At 36.1% G+C, this 18,419-nt stretch overlaps 1 protein-coding gene across 5 annotated transcripts in view; it reads right to left on the reverse strand.

Annotated features, from left to right (window-relative positions):
* The window catches only part of LOC145678822 (uncharacterized), a 30,813-nt gene extending 12,679 nt beyond the window's left edge, over window positions 1–18,134 (reverse strand). Inside the window, exons 1-5 of one of the 5 annotated variants that reach the window (XM_081749365.1) lie at window positions 17,769–18,134; window positions 10,847–11,043; window positions 8,707–8,824; window positions 3,522–3,613; window positions 2,403–2,539 (exon numbers count right to left, since the gene is read on the reverse strand). In XM_081749365.1, the coding sequence (XP_081605491.1) occupies window positions 2,403–2,539; window positions 3,522–3,613; window positions 8,707–8,824; window positions 10,847–11,043; window positions 17,769–17,823 (599 nt within the window). In that variant the 5' untranslated portion in view covers window positions 17,824–18,134. Of the gene's footprint in view, window positions 1–2,402; window positions 2,540–3,521; window positions 3,614–6,469; window positions 7,514–8,706; window positions 8,831–10,846; window positions 11,044–14,208; window positions 14,415–17,768 lie in introns of those variants that run through there. The other 4 variants (XM_081749364.1, XM_081749366.1, XM_081749367.1 and 1 more) reach the window with 4 other exon arrangements.
* Window positions 18,135–18,419: the final 285 nt, after the last annotated feature.

The following is an 18,419-nucleotide window of genomic DNA, read 5'->3' on the forward strand; positions in this document are numbered from 1 at the left end:
ATTTTCAAGATACATGAGGTTCGGATCTGAAAACATATTTGCAATTTCACTTTAATGGTAGATCCTAGCGGAGGGGGAGGGACGTATAAATAAAAACTAATAAAACCTAATAACTTTTGAACCACATAACCAATCTCGATCAAATTTTCAACATATACGAGGATCGGGCCTTGGGTGTTTTCTATCGTTTCACTTTGACAAGCCAACTTAGCGGAGGGGAGGGGGGAGATATACGAAACACAATCGAAATAAAAATAACTGCCTCTGTGACTTCATTACTCTTGAACCACCCGACCGATCTCAATCAAAGTTTCAACATACATGAGTTTAGGGGCAGGGATTACTTTAGGCTATTCAGTTTGACGATGCAGCGTAGGGGAGGGGGAGAGACATTTCAAAATGATCAAAAATGACCGGTATTAGTGTTGAATCCATAGTTTTCAGGGTCGATGAGAGAAACAGTGACACTTCTGATGCTGTTTCAATCCAAGTTCAGCCCAGATAGTTGGGTTAAAAATGATCGAAAATGACTAATATTAGTGTCGAATCCATAGTTTTAGGAGTAGCTGAGATTAACAGTGACAATTCTGATGCCCCTGTGCCGCAGCAAGGAGGGGGAGCTATATATAATAATGATCGAAAATGACCTATATTAGTGTCTAATCCATAGTTTTCGGGATCACTCAGATGAACAGTGACATTTCCGATATATATAAATGATCGAGGTGTATTTTACAGTGTAGTATGTTTCAGCTGATATTAATTCAGCATCTTGCACCTCGCAAGATTTGGATCTATATCACGCAAACTGGCTGTGAGTGAGAATGATAGACAGGAGTTACGGAACCACTTCTCTATTTTCTTTTAATGAGAGCGCCGAATAATGTTAATATAGGGTATCACAACAAAGCCCACAGTGCTCTATCGGTAAGACTGAATCAAGGAAAATTCCTTTTAGTGCCAGGAATTGACGGTCATGAGAAAGTCTTTGGGAATTACCATTTAAAAACAAGATGGTGCAAAAGCAATGAAGCAAAAGCCTCTTGTGAAGAAGTTTGGAAAACACACGCAAAAGATATTAAGCCAAAGAGACAAAGTACATTCTTAACTATCTTCAAATTTACCGGCCATTCTTCATCCAAAAAAACAGGAAGAGAACATTTTTTGTGGTGGTTGTGGAGTTTTTTTTTTATTTTCGTTGGCTTTAACGTGGGATGTGTAAAGAGTGATGGCACGAGGAGTCTTCGAATTACAACACACATGGACCATATGTATGATACTTTTTAACACTCTCAGCCCCAACCCTGTTTGAGTAAATTTCATCCCGGGACCAGACTACAGTTTGCTATGAACACCGTCAGCCCATGTGTATCTATTTGATACACGTGGTCCATCAGTAAACCCTCACTGTGTATCAAAAAGATACACATGGGGCTGAAAGTGTTAATGCGTACCCTTGCTCGTTATTACTCTATATAAAATAGAAACAGCTGCAAAGATTTCATATTTACCCAAACAACAGTCGTACAGAATATCTATTATATATATATATATATATATATATATATATATATATATATATATATATATATATATATATATATATATATATATATATATATATATAATGAGTATCACTTTCTTCTACTGAAATTTAAGTCGAAACTACTATTCCTCCACGGTAAATCAACTATTTTGAAAGTCAATTCTCAGCGATCACTTTGACAGTTTCTAAAATTTTTTTTCTATCTGAATTACGTTCATTGTTTGCTGAATCGAATGGACTTTTAATCATTTTGATATCTCCAAAAATAATAGTTATGAAGTTTTCCGTCGAACATAAATTTCTCCAAAAACAGCTCGTGTCATCACTTAAAAATAGTAACAAAAAAAAAAAAAAAAAAAAAAAAAAAAAAACACGAAAGAAATAAAACAAGAGTTCAGAATGTTTAAAACCCTCGTCTTGAATTTTCAATATACTGCCACATTAACTGTAAAAAATTCAAGCAAATCTAAACTTTGAGCAACACGGACTGGATGATTTCACATGAACTGATCCTACTTCGAATACTTGACTCACTCACTGTACGCAAGATTTAAGATTCTTCAAGGTTAATCATTACGTTATTACTAATTTGCCACACAGATATATTACATGTTAGCCCTTTCAGGTTTTTCTTAAAAAACAAAAAACTTTAATTACCACTTAACCTCTTTCACGTCACTACACGCTCTATATCATGATTACACTTCAATCACACTTTGAAACAAATCAAAATATAAAACAAATTTAGAGCTACAATAAGAATGCAATTAAAAATACTTTAATAAATAAATCTTACGTATAACAAAACAAAAACAGAAAATACTGCTCTTTTATTCAAGTATTTTACTGAACAAACCTTTTGTCGGCGCCAATGTGACGTATGATTACTTCAGTTAGTAAATTTCTCGTCCTGGAGCTCAAACAATTATGTATCTTGTACTCACTTAAAACTTCTCTTCCATCTAAAGAATTTTCCAAAATGGTTAACAGATCCTACAAGAAAACATTACATTATTGTTTACAGTAACTCAAGGATACAATATTGAGCACAGTAGTGTAAGGGAAATTTGTAAGTAAAATACAACTTCTATGACGAAAATCAATATCTGCATTATATTGAGAAATCCTAGTGATATGCAGCAATTGATTTTATCACAATCAGTTCCACAAATATTGGTGATGGCAAACGAAAATTGACCAAAATATATTACTATTATTTGAAGATTATTTGAAGCGGTTCCCTCTGTCAATACTTAGCTTCAGAATCACCCGATTATGTTTCTGCCAGTAAGTTTCAAAACACCTTGCTCTTACAAATGGCAACCTAAAGAGTCGAAAGTTTCAGAGAAGGAAGTCTAACCCTTTAACGTCTTATAACTGTGCCTAATTCTGATTCTTTATTTCTGCTTTTTGAAATACTTTCATTTCTAAAGATCATTCTACCTTCTGATAAAATCAAATGATTATATCCAAATAAAATGTGGTTCATTCTTGAGCAAGAGTTGACTGCAATATCATTTGGGAGAAACATAAATAACTGTTTCTAAAATAAATCGCCTCTGCTATGCAATAAGAACTATCAGGGAAAAAACAAATCTACCAACAGAATAAACCATATATTACGATACCTTTCATGCAGTATTAAAATACATTATCATATTTTGCGGTAATAGTAGTAAGAGTGACATTACTTTTAAATTGAAAGGAAAGTGGTTAGAATTTTATGCCTAAAATGTAGACTTTTCGTCGACAGCTGTTTAAAAGATTTAAGTATTTTACCACTATAAAGTTTACATATGTATCAGGTAATAGTATATACAAATGTCTGAACTTCAATACAATTTACATGCTTATAATACGCGTTGAAGAAATTTATTTTCACGTCCTATCTAAATTTGAACATAGACCAACCTACGAGGATTTAACTATAGTAACACCGCAAAATGATGCAGTGGGTCACAGTCTGAATACTTACAAAGTTCTGTAGTACACATTGTGCCTGGAAACTGGTTTCTCCTATTACATTGACCGGTACTACAGCTTGAGCCGTCTTAATTCCTCCTCTTGCTAGAAGCATATTGCAAAGAAAATGGTTATTTTATCCATGTATCTACATATATATGTGTACAGGAACGTATACTATCTTCACTCATAATTGCAATGTGAGGTACAGTATGTCAGTATGGGGTCAAGTAAAACAGTACATGGCACAGAACATTTTATTACAGAGGTAAAAAAAAACATCATTAAAAAACATCTAATTTTACACAAACGTACACTTACGTATTTTACATACACATACTACATGCAAGATTGATAAAGGAATCTTTTGATACAAAATGGCGGGTCTTGCCTAATGACAGTAAGAAGACAGGTGTTAACATGATGATAGCTGCTTGTTGATCAAGCTTTATATTACAGGAACATGTAATTGTTAAAAGTGGATCCTGTATATTGGTGAGTAGTATATGTTATCTAACCAGCGTGTGCAATATCTTCATACAAAGCAGGAATTGAATTGATGTTGATATTTGAAGACATACGTTAAGCACAGACGATCTCTAACTTCAGTAACGATTTTTTTTCTTTCCTTTGGATGCACGTTTTTGGGAGCTACGTTGGACGATGAACGCCATCTTAATTCTTCATGCATACCATTACAAAGAAAAAGTGGAGAAAACTGAAGGAGATTCTCCCGTATACTCTTATCTAACAGTATTGCCAAGATGGAGGGAACACGAAGAATATCATTCGTAACCCAAGAAAATGTAATATCTCAGAATCTGGACGTTAAGAACGCAAAGATATGAAAAAATAGGCGTCTGAACATTCAATTAAGAAGGGACAGCGACGAAGAAAAGTACATAGAAGGGTCCTAACTAAACTGCAAGAACAATGTGAATTTCAATATCCATAAGTAACGCCTAACAATCATTTACAGATACCAACAATGATACATTAAGTCAGGGTAACCACTCTTTCGTGATTTCAAAATTCCGTGACATTTTCCCGGTTTCGAGAAAATCTTTTTCCTTAAGTGATCTGCAAAACGTACTTCCTAGTTCACCTCAGATCTGATCCTTCTTAATATTGGAAGTTGTGGGAAGCACTTTATCAATTGTGCTTTCTAAGCTCCCATGCAATAAATGGGCTGGAAAGTAGATGATTATTTGTAAACCACTTATAACTTATTTAACAATTTTCCAGCTCGTCGAACAAACTACAAAAGATTCGCAGAATTTCTGTTTCCGAAACAAATTTCCAGCTTAGCATGAACATAAACATTTAGATGTTACTTCTCGGGCCATGGAAATAATGCTGAACAAAGAACAAGTGCTGCTGGCAAGAAGAAAGTACCACAATGTGGAAGTTTTGATACTGTACGACATTTCACAAATGACAAGCTTCTTGTTGCAAAGCTACGTTCTTTAACATTACCAAAGACTGATGAACCTTTTCTTCGCGAGTTTCAGGGAAAGCTGGCTTAGAAAATTATAAATGAAATGGAATATTTAAGTTTAACGACCCACGGTTATGTCGGTTAGGCTAAAGGAGACGGTGATAATGAGTGAAATGAAGAAAGTGGGAGGAAACGGGAGAACCCCAAGAAAACCCATGAGCACGGTTTTTGTCCATTACAAAGTCCACACGGCGCGAGCTGGGATCGAAGCAGGGATCCTAAGCACCGGAGGTGAACGCTCGACCACTGAGATCCCGCACCCTCGAAAGCTGGCTTAGCTCTTTCCGATTGCAATTCCCTCCAGGCCAGTATATTGTCTGCTGCTGGTTGTTTTGTAAAAGATAGCGTTTTGAAGAGCCAGCGATTAGTTATGATTGATTTCAAGGAAAGTGAAAACGTAAAGTAAGCTAAGTTTGTAAACATGACTAACTTATACACCGAAAGATGTTTTACGAAAAGCCAAGACTATCGGAAAAAGACATTCTTGAATTTCGAAAAGATTGTCGCGTAGGATGTCAGAAATCTGTATTGAAAGTAATGGAGAGGTCACCTCTGGAAACCAAACTGACAAGAGCAATTTGGAGAGTATTCTATTTACAGGTTTCTGTAATTCTTGAAGTTTTAAATTTCCAAGTTTTCAACTCTCCCCTGGAGTCTTGGTCATGAAGGTTAAAAGCAGGAAGAAAAAGAACAGAAACATCAAGGAACAGAAAGGAACGGACTTACAAAGAGGACAAGATATGTGGAAAACACATTGTCAAGTGCGTCAGCTATCTGCAGATGGTCTTGAAACAAACTGAAATATGGCAGTCAGTTTGTGCGCCTTTTCTATTTCTGTTGGAAGTTTGCTAACTCATGTTATTTTTATTATAATGCCAATACTGTGAAAATTTTGTGATAACAGCCTCCCATTCGTCACTCAGTCATCCCTTGTCTAGATTTACTTTTGGTTTCGTTAAATGAATAAATAAAATTTCAAAAAAGTCTCTCTACTTCATTTCTGGCTCCAAATAAAATTTTTGAATCTTCTACCCTGCACTGCGTTTCTTTTAAATGTTTCGATAAACCTGACACCGGATTTTCGCTTTCGAATCTCTAATGTGTTCCTTCACTCTCTTGGGAACTGCATTTTATTTCGCAAATACCATATTTGTCATTGGCATCTGTGTAATAACTCTTAAATTGGGTGATGTGCTTTTCTAGCGTTTTAGGTGGTTTTAAACCTATACGTAAATCGTATTGTGTGTAGATACTATTTCCAGAGCTCCTACTGATCTGGAGAAATTTATTTCCCTGACTTCTCCCTGACCTTTGATAGGAAATTCCATGACTTTTTCATGACGTATGTCGGATGACGCTGACATATAAATAAAGAATAGATAACGGTGAATATTTATATATATGAGAACATTTATTCTATAGAGACAAATAGTAATCAACTGCTCATCGTGCATTCCACTTACCTCCCATAAAAATCTGAGCTACGTCTCATACTGTGACCATTAATGGTTGGCTAAACTGAAATTGGGGACAATTAATGTTAGAAAAAAATATATTTTATAAGACATCCCTGACTTTCCCTGATTTTCAGCCTTTTTCTCTGAGTTTCCTCACCTGCACCATTTTCACTGAGTTTTCCCTGACCATTAAGAACCCTGATTTAATGTAGTTGTCAGTCTAGGAAAAATAGGCAATCCTATCCATCTTTATCCTTCATGTCTGTTTCAGGTTTATCGGAACTTAAATTCCTTTTAACCCGATTATACCAATTATTTAATAAGGAATAACAGTTAGTTCACCATTGGATGAAGATGCCGGATTTATGCGCATACTCAACACGAGGGGTGATGTGAAATTGTTCCTGTGACACTAGAAACGATAAAATTAACTTATACATTCGTGAAAGGAGAGAACAATCCAATTTGTTTATGCACCACGTCATCTGTAGGTGCGAATTCAATAACACAGAAACAGTGAAAAAATGAATGACTGGACCAAAGATGTTCTCAATACATGAATACTGGATTATTCAAGCACAAGAGCTAGGCCGTAGTACAAGATTGTAGTCTGAGTGGAGATCACAGACTTCAGGAGTGAACGTGTGTGTGTGTGTGTGGCTGTTCTGAGTAGGGTAGTGGTTAATGTATCGGCACGGTATGCCAAAGGTCCCCGTTTAGTCATTCACTTTTCACGTGACGTGTAATATTGTTTATTCACTTAAACTTACCTTGTTTATTCACAGTCAATTCTGAAATCACCACTATTTTCTTACAGGCACCTCTTCAGTGGGAAAAGAAGGTGATTTGAACAGCAGTACTAACCATTTGAAACCTTTCCTCTCATAAACATCTGAGAACGTAGGTTTTAACTTCATATTAATAACACTAGCAATATCTCTGAGGTCAATCTGAAACTTTCAAATGATAACTTTTATAAGAAGTAATAAATTTGGATTCTAGAGAAAAAATGTTACTCGTAGAGAGTAGGGGCGGTGTAACAATCGAGAGAAAGCATAGGGTCTGGAAAAAAAAACCCATAGAGCTAAAACGTGGTTTGGAGAAAAGTTCCTAACGGGGAAAAATGGGGTCTCGGGCGAATTCCAGAGCGGTGTTCATACGGAAAAATGAAATGAAATCTTTAAGTTTTACGTCCCACGTTTATGACGGTTAGGCTAAAGGAGACGGTGATGATGAGTAATGAATGAAATGGTGGAATGAAGAAAGTGGGAGGAAACGGGAGAACCCCGAGAAAACCCACGAGCACGGTGTTCATACTGAGTCTCCAGCGAACGAAGCTACTGTGTTTATTACAAAATTGTTTAGCACTCGCTCTAGCTCAATTCACATGCAGTATTCAATGACCTTTTAGTATACTATAAAACCCATGAATACTGACTGACTGACAACAGTGCATGCCAAACTATGCAGTTCAAACCGGTATAGCTACAAGACGAAACTTCGCATCAATAGTAATCATTAAGTGTTGAATAGATGTCTGCGGGCAGAATCCAAGAGACAAGGGTGATTTTGTTATAGGAACAGCACAAATCAACGGCTATCTTTGGAAGATAGTATCTTATATTTGCATCTAAACAGAAATACCCTGTTTCGAAACGACATAAAATTACAAATCTTCACAAAATTAAAGATTCTAAACAGAATTTCCTGATTTTTCCGGTTTTCTTGGTTGACTGGTCACCGTGTAAATCGCGAGTTTCGATCATTCAGGGAAAGAAACTATCCGGAAAGCATGTAAATACGTTTATTAGGGTGGATCGAAGAAAGAAATGCAGTTTTAAAGCTCTCACCACTAAAACGATGAAATATATACAGTATGTTATAGCAGCTTTAAAATATAGGATCCAGACAGCTGTAAAACGTTGTTAAAGTAGCCAAAATTTCAACAACAATGGCCATATCCGCTGCTGTAACAATACTTCACATTAACGGTTGAAATACATACTTTGCGACGTCTTTCTCATAGATAATCAAATCCTTTCAATAATAGATATTTAGCTTTTCTGAGGCCTAAAGATACCTACTTTTGTCTCATTAATAAGGGTCATCGTTTGAGTACGGTAAAGTTACAAACTCTTCCATTTACCCTAAAATTTATCACAGAGATGATAATTTGCCATAACCATACCATTCATGTGCACAATGTAGGTTTGAAGTTGAACTGTAATCAAAGTTAAACTTACGTGGCTCCGGTGAGTTATTAACCGCTGAATCCAACACGTCTTCACAGTTTAAACTTTCGTACAAATACGTTTCAGCGCTTTCACCAGCAGCAGCGGTAATAACAGTAAAGTCACACACCTGAAACTGAAATTATATGCAGTACTTACTGAAAATAGATTCATTCGTTGTACAAAGGATACATGCCAGTTTCTGGTGATATTTCAGTTACATGTGTAATCTTTTAAAGAGATAATAGCTGTATATTTTAGCATTAAAAAGACTCGTTAATATGTTTGTTAGTTTTTGAATTAATTTCTTGGTACCAATAAATTTAGAACGTATTTTCATCTCGTGAAGCTTTTTTTTTTCTTTCGGAAAATCTACCATTTTCGGCATGAAGCATCCTATAATGACTTGAATGTTATTACAAATTCAATCTTCAATACAAAGAAACGCATTGTATAATGTTTAAAGACATAGTTTCATTGAGGCTAAAAAACAAAACGAATCCACTACAAAACAAACAAACAAACAAACATACACACACACAAAAAAGTAGATCCTGTAGCACAGAAACTGATCTTAACATTTCGCAGAAATCAACGCCATGCGTCTATCTAAATATATATCATGTTAGCCATAGCTTCGTCGTCACAGCATTCTTTTGGACTAGAAAGTCGAGAATACAAAGAGGCCACTGAATAATCCACTCTTTCCTCACAGTAGAAATACTCGGTCAGTGTTATGTGTCACAAAGTGAATTAAGGCCCTCACCAAGACAATAACTACATAAATAAGTTTTGGAGAAGCGAAAAGAATGCATCTTGAAAGATAGCTATACGTTGGATAAATAGCATCTTGAACCATAGCTACACGTTGGATAAATATTTTCTTCAACTCCGTATCGTATTGTAGAGAATATTTTCTTCCAATTGATCGCTCTATCAAACAAGTAGAACTAGAAGCGTAATGTCGATAGGCGTATTTTACAAATGACAAAAAAAGATGATATTTTTCCAAAAAGTCTACCTGTAGCATGGTATTTTTTCTAAACGACGATGCGTGGCTGATGGACCAATATCTTCCAACAAGATAGAAATAGCCTATAGGCAATTCTGTCATACTGAGATATGGTCCTTTCAACATGTTAAGGAACACCGTCCCGAAGATGTTGCTCACAAAGAAAAAAAAAGTTTTAGGTAAGTAGATCAAAAACCAAACAACTAGTATGTTGCACTGTGGACTGATTTAAATCAGGGAGATATACAGGAAAAAAATATCACGGAAGTCATTTCACCTTGATATCTAATACTAAAATTCATGTATTTGCAATACTGTCCTTCCTATAAAGATCAGTATTTCAGATATAGTTCCGACAATAAGATAATGTGCAAAGCTTAGTGGGTTTTAATAACGTGCTTTTTTCCAGAATGGCGCAGCCTGAAAAAAGAAATTGTCGCAAAACCTGTCACGTATAATCATATGCAGTTTTAAAGTTATGAATATTTATCTGAAAGTAGATCCTATCATAATCACTTCTGAGATATGTGTCCGGAGTTCTACTTTTAACATTCACTTGAAGATGCTACTGAGATACAAGATCAAACGCTCATCCATATTGCAGTCATTCCATGTCAAATCAACACTAAGCTTGAACCTTTCAGATTCACTTAACTTTTAGTACACGGTGAGACAGAAGTCCATTTTTTTTTTTTTTTACTTTTAAACATATTTTTGAAAATTGCCCAACCCCACAAAAAATTCCGCAGTTTTATATACATAAGTTGTCATAAGTCCGTAACCCTCAGTCATATAAAACTAATTTCCGGCCCATTTTAAAGTTGTTGCAATGCCCTTCAGTTGATATGCAACACAAGAGGGTCTGTAAATAAAAACAAAATTACAGGAACAATTATGAACTGATTGGAGCTAAACTTAGTACAAAAATGAGTACATATTGTACCTTACTTGATTGTCATTAGTGTGATCCAACAGTTATGAATATTAACAAATGAATTAGATATTTTCGCTTTTAGGAAATGCGCTGTATTAAAATTAGTGTATTGATAAAGTATCTGTTATTACTAATTGGGGAAGCTCGAACAAATACCCTAAAAAACGTACTTAGTTAATTAACTGTATTTCTGCTGAATTTCGTACCTCATTAACAGAAGAACTACTACTTTCCGTTGTTTCTGACACTGGAGTGGAACAAGATATCGGCTGGTGTAATTTCATATCCTCCTTATACTTCTCGTAGCTCTTCATAAATCTAATTCGTGGACCCACCTTTGGGATTAACTCCTTTATAAGATCCGGAGTGAGATGTTGGAACGTGTCGTCGTCAATTTCTTCATCTGTAAATACGAATTCAGTGATGATTTTTAAGGTATTAAAACTGGCCCTTGAATCAAAGTAATGATAAGAACAGACTTACGGTGGGCACAAAAAATGTTCATACATTTATCTCAAATTGTTCAACCGTTTCCTTCTGATGTGATCAGAAACAACAGGCAGCATTGCTATCAACATGAAGAAATCATAGGAAATGCCCTCTTCTTTCCCTTAAAATGAGAATTCTCAAAACCACTGGGACACGCGTCCACTTATATTTAATATGCAATTAATCTTTCAAGTTTCATCTTCGTAGCTTGAAAAGATCGTGAGATAGTCAACTTTTCGTACCAATTTTGACTTTCCAGCTCCCACTTAGAATACGCACTTTAATCAAAGTAACATCATAAATATCCTGGTCGAAATGTTAATTTCAAATGATCTAATCGTTTTCCGCCATGCAACTAAAATAAGATCCTACTATAAAACGCAGGGTTGGCAAAAACCATGGTTTTTATTAAAAAAAAAAACCAAAAAAACCGGTTTTTTTGGTTTAAACCAGGTTTATATGGTTTAAATGATTTGCTCTATATATTCATATCATATATGGACAAAAATAAGTTTGTTTCGCCTTGATGTTATTATGCAACAACCGGGTTATGCTGGAAGGGGTCACATAAGCTTAAAGCGGAATAAAAACCGCTTCTCGAGTTACATCCGAGAGAAATTGTCCTCCATTTGAACTCGGAACCAGGACTAATTGGCCACAAATGCGATACGTCTGCCGACTCACTCACGAAGGAATCCTGATAAAAAAAAAAATACGTTGTACTGATCTTTACATGCTTCTTAATATAACTGTCAAGAGTCATTTCAGAAGGACAAAAAGATAAACAGTTGCACAAGTGAAACCATTACACAGAATTAATTACATATGAACAATTTCAAAGTACGACGGAGTACAGAAGAACTAATCTAGTTCAAGTTAGTTAACAACGACTTTTATTCGTACAAATTAAAGAAATAATCAGTAAGAAAAGTGATTAAAGATACGAATTATTTGAGTCCACTTTGGCTCAGACTCATTTATACATAAATAGATACCAAAGATACTTCTCATTTCACTAAATGCCTCTCGTGGGGTCTGTATGACGCCCCCCCCCACACACACACAAAGTACGGCATTTTCGATGTATTTTATCAATAGTAAACATTGAAACGAAACAATATTTAGAATTTTTCTTCGATTACAATTACATAACAATAATAATAACTACAAAAAATCACAAAATAAACATTTATAAACTTGTAAAAAAAAAAAGTTGCTTTTGTAGTATAATCTTTTTGAGTAATGAATGGGGAATTTAGGTTTGAATATAATACGAATAATATACGGGAGTGAAACGTGGTAACCCACAAATGTGTGTTCATCAAGATTTTACAAACACTTACACTTTTACGAACTTTTTTTTGTTTTTTGGTTTAAACCAGTTGGTTTTTTTTTTTTTGAAAAAAAACAGCTGTTTAAACCTTGGTTTAAACCATGGTTTAAACCACCTTGGTTTAAACCAGCCAACCCTGATAAAACGTACACTGATTCCCACGTTAGTTCAGCCACTAAGAAGCTATGGGTGCTAAATGAACACTAAAAGCCTTCCTGTTTCAACTGACATCCTAATCACTACTCGCTTTGCAAATGAGATAATTTATAGGGCCCCACCGGGAATCGATACCTGGACCCCTTGATTACAAGGTGAAAAACAGATCTAATCTAACCTATTGATATTTTTAGGTAACGCTGTACAAACAAAGTGGCGGAACAAGTTTACTTTATTGGGTATCTCAAAAGTGCTTCAAAAATTACTTCAAATGTAATGACGGGCAAATATGTAAAGCGGAGGCAGATTTGCGGGCTGAAAGCCAAAAGGGGAGGAGTATTTTTATCGTTGGGTCCTCAGGGTAGCCGCTTTCACTTTCTTCAGCATCGCCATGTGACTAAAACGAAACTGTAGCACAAAAAATAATAATTTTGCCATTACTACTACACACGACTGTATTAAATATACGTAAATAGGATTACTGTTTTCGCAAACTATGTTGTCGATTGGCCTACTTAGAGTAGATTTGGTTACGTCCAGGTAGGCCCCAGATACCTAAACAAACACTTTCTGTTACCAGAAATAATTGTCAGAAAACACAAAGCAACCTATGCTAGGTGGCCGATAAAAAGCATGAATTTTACTTAACTCGGGCAGAGCAGGGCGAAAGTGGTAGGCAGGCGGGTTAGCGCGGGGCTGCATCCGTAGGGAGCAATCATATCAGCGATGGTGGGTATACGCATGAACTCCTATTTATTATCTGTAAATTAACTTTTACATACTGTTGATTGTCAGGAAAAACGTACATATTCATTTTAATTTTTTCACCATCAAAATTTAATATCGTATTTTACCTGTAATGTTCCGTTTGGTAAAACAGTCTGTAGCAGTCCGTAAATAATTAATGTCCTAAATTAATCAATGTTTCAGATATTCAATGTTTAAAATAATAAAAGGAAATACTACACCAGGAACAACGAAATTTTCCAACTCCAGCAAGTTCTAGAACAAAACTCATAAAAACACAAGGCATTACTGCTGTATGCCAGACCACACGAAAATAAATAAATAAAAAAAAGATTATTACTCAATATCTCCCCCAAAATACTAGGTTGTGACCCTGGCTTACTTAGTAGTGCTTACTGTTCGAAATACAGTGTGGACGTATGACATACAAACCAACTTGTGCAAGGTGGACTCTAAAAGCACGAATGTCATCTAACCGCGTTGGGCAGAATTGCGGCAGGTGGGCGCCAGCGATAGCGATCGGGTGCGTACACAGGAGCAGGCGCTTCAGCGATGGTGAGTATACGTATAAATGAGGATAGAGGAAAACACACACTATACGTCATACAATGCATGACTTGTGTGCAGAATAGGCGAGGGGGGGGGACTAAATGCGATTCAAAAAAGTACAAAATTAAATGTTAGATATTGCTCTTTCCTGTGGTTTGAATTCGTTTCCACACATAAACTGTTCGACTGTTAAGTATACTATGCCCATCACACAACTTTAAGAATTTCCACTCCTTATTTCCGTATAACCTGATAAAACTCAAACACGATATGTTACACTTCTGATTTACACACCTTTTTCACACTGCCTTTCCCATAATCATAACAAGTGTACCTCTCCGCTAAATAGTCCCTTTCGCCTCAATAGACACTGCCCCTTACAACATCAAAAACAACTAACAAGAACAAGTATTTTGTTAACTTCAACTATTCCCCTCACCTTACTTTCAATCACCCTTCCACATAAAGCAAAATAAATTCTAGAATTCATCTGGTAAAATTTCTAAGATCGGTCCGCCGATACAGCAGTTAACTCAAAACTAACTATTATATCGGAATTCTTGTAGCAAAAACAAGTTAAATAATACATTAGTTTTTATGAGCTTGAGGTAAAAAGCTCTCCTAAACTCCAACAGTATAAATTACAGTATATATATATGACCATAACTACATACCCATAAAACTCACATAGATAAATACAATAAATACAATTCAGCTGCATCTCTCATACATATTACTTACTTCTCACTAAAGTACAAAATTGCAAACTGCATAACCAATCTTATCCACAAAATTGAAAACGTACTAGAAAACTGCAAGGGTTACTAATACTACAAACTTATTTTCTAACATCCCACCATCGAACCGATTTTTATTATTTATAATGTTTGTGTTGACCCTGGCTTAACTTGGATATCATACACCCCTGAGGGCGGGGGAGGGGTATAATCGAAGTAAAAATACCAAAATCGACCAATAGATAAAACATATAGTCCAAATGAACACAAATTTGTGTGGCCAGGCTCGTGCACGTTCACTAGAGAGTCTGAACTTACGCGATCATTATCCTTACCATCCCTTTAATTATTATCGGGTGCGTTCACAGGAGCAGGCGCGTCCGCGGTGGCGAGTATACGTATAAATGAGGATAGAGGAAAGCACACTTTATACGTCATATAATGCATGACGTATACGTCATATTAGTTTGGTGTTGTTAAATATAGTAGTATCAAATTGAAAATAACAAGACAGAGATGTAACGTCAACAGCTAAACGTATACGCGAGTTAGCAAGAGATCGCAATAATCGAGGAAAAGATGGCTCTGGCAGTCTTTTGAAATGGTTAATTATTTCAGAAATATAGGTTTTCTGAAGCTTAACTTTTGTTCAATTGTTTTCCGTATGAGGAAATTAAGTAGCAACCTCTGCGATCGAGTGCTGAAATATAAAAATTCCTGTAATATTCATCTTGTAAATGAGACTGCCAGAGCCACCCGGTGCTCGATACCACAATGCGCATGAGTTCTGACTCTCTAGTGAGTGTGCACGAGCCTGGCCACACAAATTTTTGTTATTTGGAGTAATATATGTTTTATTTTCTGGTCGTTTCTGATATTTTTATTTCATGATTATACTCCCCAACCCGAGGGGTGTAAGGTATCCAATTTTAACCAGTGTCAACTCAAGTATCATAAATAATGAATCGATTCCAGGATCGGGTGTTAGAAAATAAGATTGTGGTACTAGCAACCCATGCACTATTGTGGATGGCCTTGATCGTTTCGAATTTTGTGCTTAAAATGGACAAGCTGCATAAGCATGTATGCCACCTAAATTAGAGACATTACTCAGAAAATAACACCAAATATAACATTAGCTATTAAAAATATTCATTTAATCTCAAACATTGCATTCAATTGCGCTCCTTTGGGGGGCGCGGTGGCTTAGTGGTAGAGTCCCGGGTTCGATCCCAGCCTCCGCCAAGTGAACTTTGTGGTGGACAAACACCGCGTGCGTGGGTTTTCTCGGGGTTCTCCCGTTTCCTCCCACTTTCTTTATTCCAGCATTTCATTCATTACTCATCATCACCGTCTCCTTTAGCCTAACCGGCATAATCGTGGGACGTAAAACTCAAAGATTTCATTTCATTTTCATTTTCTGTTCTAAACGTTGCGTAAGATTGACATGTATAGCAAGGAATGTGGAGCGGAATTGAAATGAAATCTGTAAGTTTTACGTCCCACGTTTATGCCGGTTAGGCTAAAGGAGACGGTGATGATGAGAGATGAGTAAAATCGTGAAATGAAGAAAGTGGGAGGAAACGGGAGAACCCCGAGAAAACCCACGCACGCGGTGTTTGTCCACCACAAAGTTCACTTGGCGGAGGCTGGGATCGAACCCGGGACCCCAAGCACCAGAGGTGAACGCTCTACCACTCAGCCACCGCGGCCCCAATACAACTAGAAGAGATTAGTTATATATATATATTATATATATATATATATATATATATATATATATATATATATATATATATATATATATATATATATATATATATACGAACCAAAGGAATAGATTCACTGAATCGAAAAAAATGAATGAATTGCTAAAAGAAAGTATGGGAATTGTTCAGTTTTGGGGACGGGGGCAACTTTTCAACCGAATTTTTGCGATATTCTATTCACATTCGGTTAGGTTAGGTTAATAACATTTCATTCCGAGGTAACGTTAGCAAGTGAAGGCGGGTTAGAGCCCCGCAGTACATATTGTTTTCTAACTTTGTTAGTGTTGGCCCCATCGCTAAACAATTACCGAAAATACATGCCCAGATGTATTTTAGGCTTACTAGTGCAAAATAATTTCAAGTGCTTTACGACGGATAAAATAAGGGAGGGCATACGAAGGATGACTCCCTTAGTTACCCTTTCCCACTGATGTATATTCACCATCGTTCACGCGCCTCATCCCTGAGAACGTAGCTTCGGCCTGCCCTGACTCGGTTACATAGGGTAAACATTTAGGCTTTTTAGTGGCCGCGTAGCACAAGCTCGTTTGTTTTTTGGAACTGTAATTTTTATGCAATACACGCGCAAGCCGTATTTATACACAAATCGTAAAAGATGTATAATTTTTCAACAGTTACTTCTGGTGGCCCAATTGAATTTTATCTGTGCGAAGTAGCTTTTCATGTCGCCCAACGCAAATGTTTTAGGCTATAATAAGAAGGAAATTTGTGGGATATAGTATACGACAGTGCCTCATCATTTAGCGAGGACTCACGAAGTGCAGTCTTTTAAGGATTATTCATTGAGGATATAGGAACTTGAAAATGAGGTAACAAGGCGACTTTCATTTAATTACTGAGTAATATAAAATAAAATGTACGTCGGTTTGCGTTGTGTTATGGTATGCGAAGAATAATAATGTGCCCTTGTACGTAGTGTATGAGTATATGTGGGGGATTTGAAGCACATATCGCATGTCACGTGCACGTGGATGCTTCTTACTACTTCTAAATGTAATAAAATCATTTTTATACGTAGTGCAACAGTAGGAAGTATCCACGCGCATACATCATGAGGTACTGTTGTATACCATTACCAATTTGTGAAAGAATTATATTTTCCCAACAATTATTTCGGATGGTCTACCGAAAGTAAACGTACACGATCCTAAGTACGGGATATACAGTTTAAGGACAGTAATGCTCTTTTTTCCGTAAAAATTATACTTGCTAAGATGACCCGAGTAATTTGCTAAGTGAACAGTTGTTAAGATTGAATAACTTGACCATTTCTTTAATAACATCTACTTTAACATATATTAAAAACTCAAAACAAATAAAGCCCTACCTTTGAATATCTTGATGTATGTGCTGAGATTATTTCTTTCTAAGAATGCCTCCATACTCCTTTCGTCAAGGGTCGAAGCAACATCCCAATACAACAAAAACAAACTCTTCCGCGCCAGGTCAGCCTGGTTGCCTGGTTGGTTCAACTCACAGTATTGCCAGAGTAGCACACTCGCATTTCATGTTGTGTTCAAAGGACAAAATATGAACAATACACATTGTGCACGCAACTATAAAATGATTAACTATATTTTATAATTCTCACAACAAAACCGCTATGATTATTAGAACACAGCACCAGGTTGTTTCACAAATTTTCTCAGTTGGAGCAGCAATTTACTTTGACTATACCGTTTAACTATAATTTTATTGTACACGTAACCCATTTTGTTTTTTGAGTGTAGTGGCAACAGTAGTAATAGTAATAATAAAACACAAAGTGCGAAATTAAGATACGATGTGCGATTTTGCCTCTCAAGATGGGATTTTAAAGCGTTTCAGATTGGCATTACCGAAAGCAATGCGAAAACTCCAACAAGGTATTATAAGTGTAAAACCGATTATCGCCAACTAAAAAGCAGTTTCCGTCTAGCAATTTTTAAGAATATAACTGCTTTCCGGATCTGGTCCTGCTGTCCCACCAACGGGTACT

Source organism: Thermobia domestica, chromosome 2 (genome assembly GCF_964235325.1).
Source record: "Thermobia domestica chromosome 2, izTheDome1.hap1.1, whole genome shotgun sequence".
Taxonomy (NCBI): Eukaryota; Metazoa; Arthropoda; class Insecta; order Zygentoma; family Lepismatidae; genus Thermobia; species Thermobia domestica.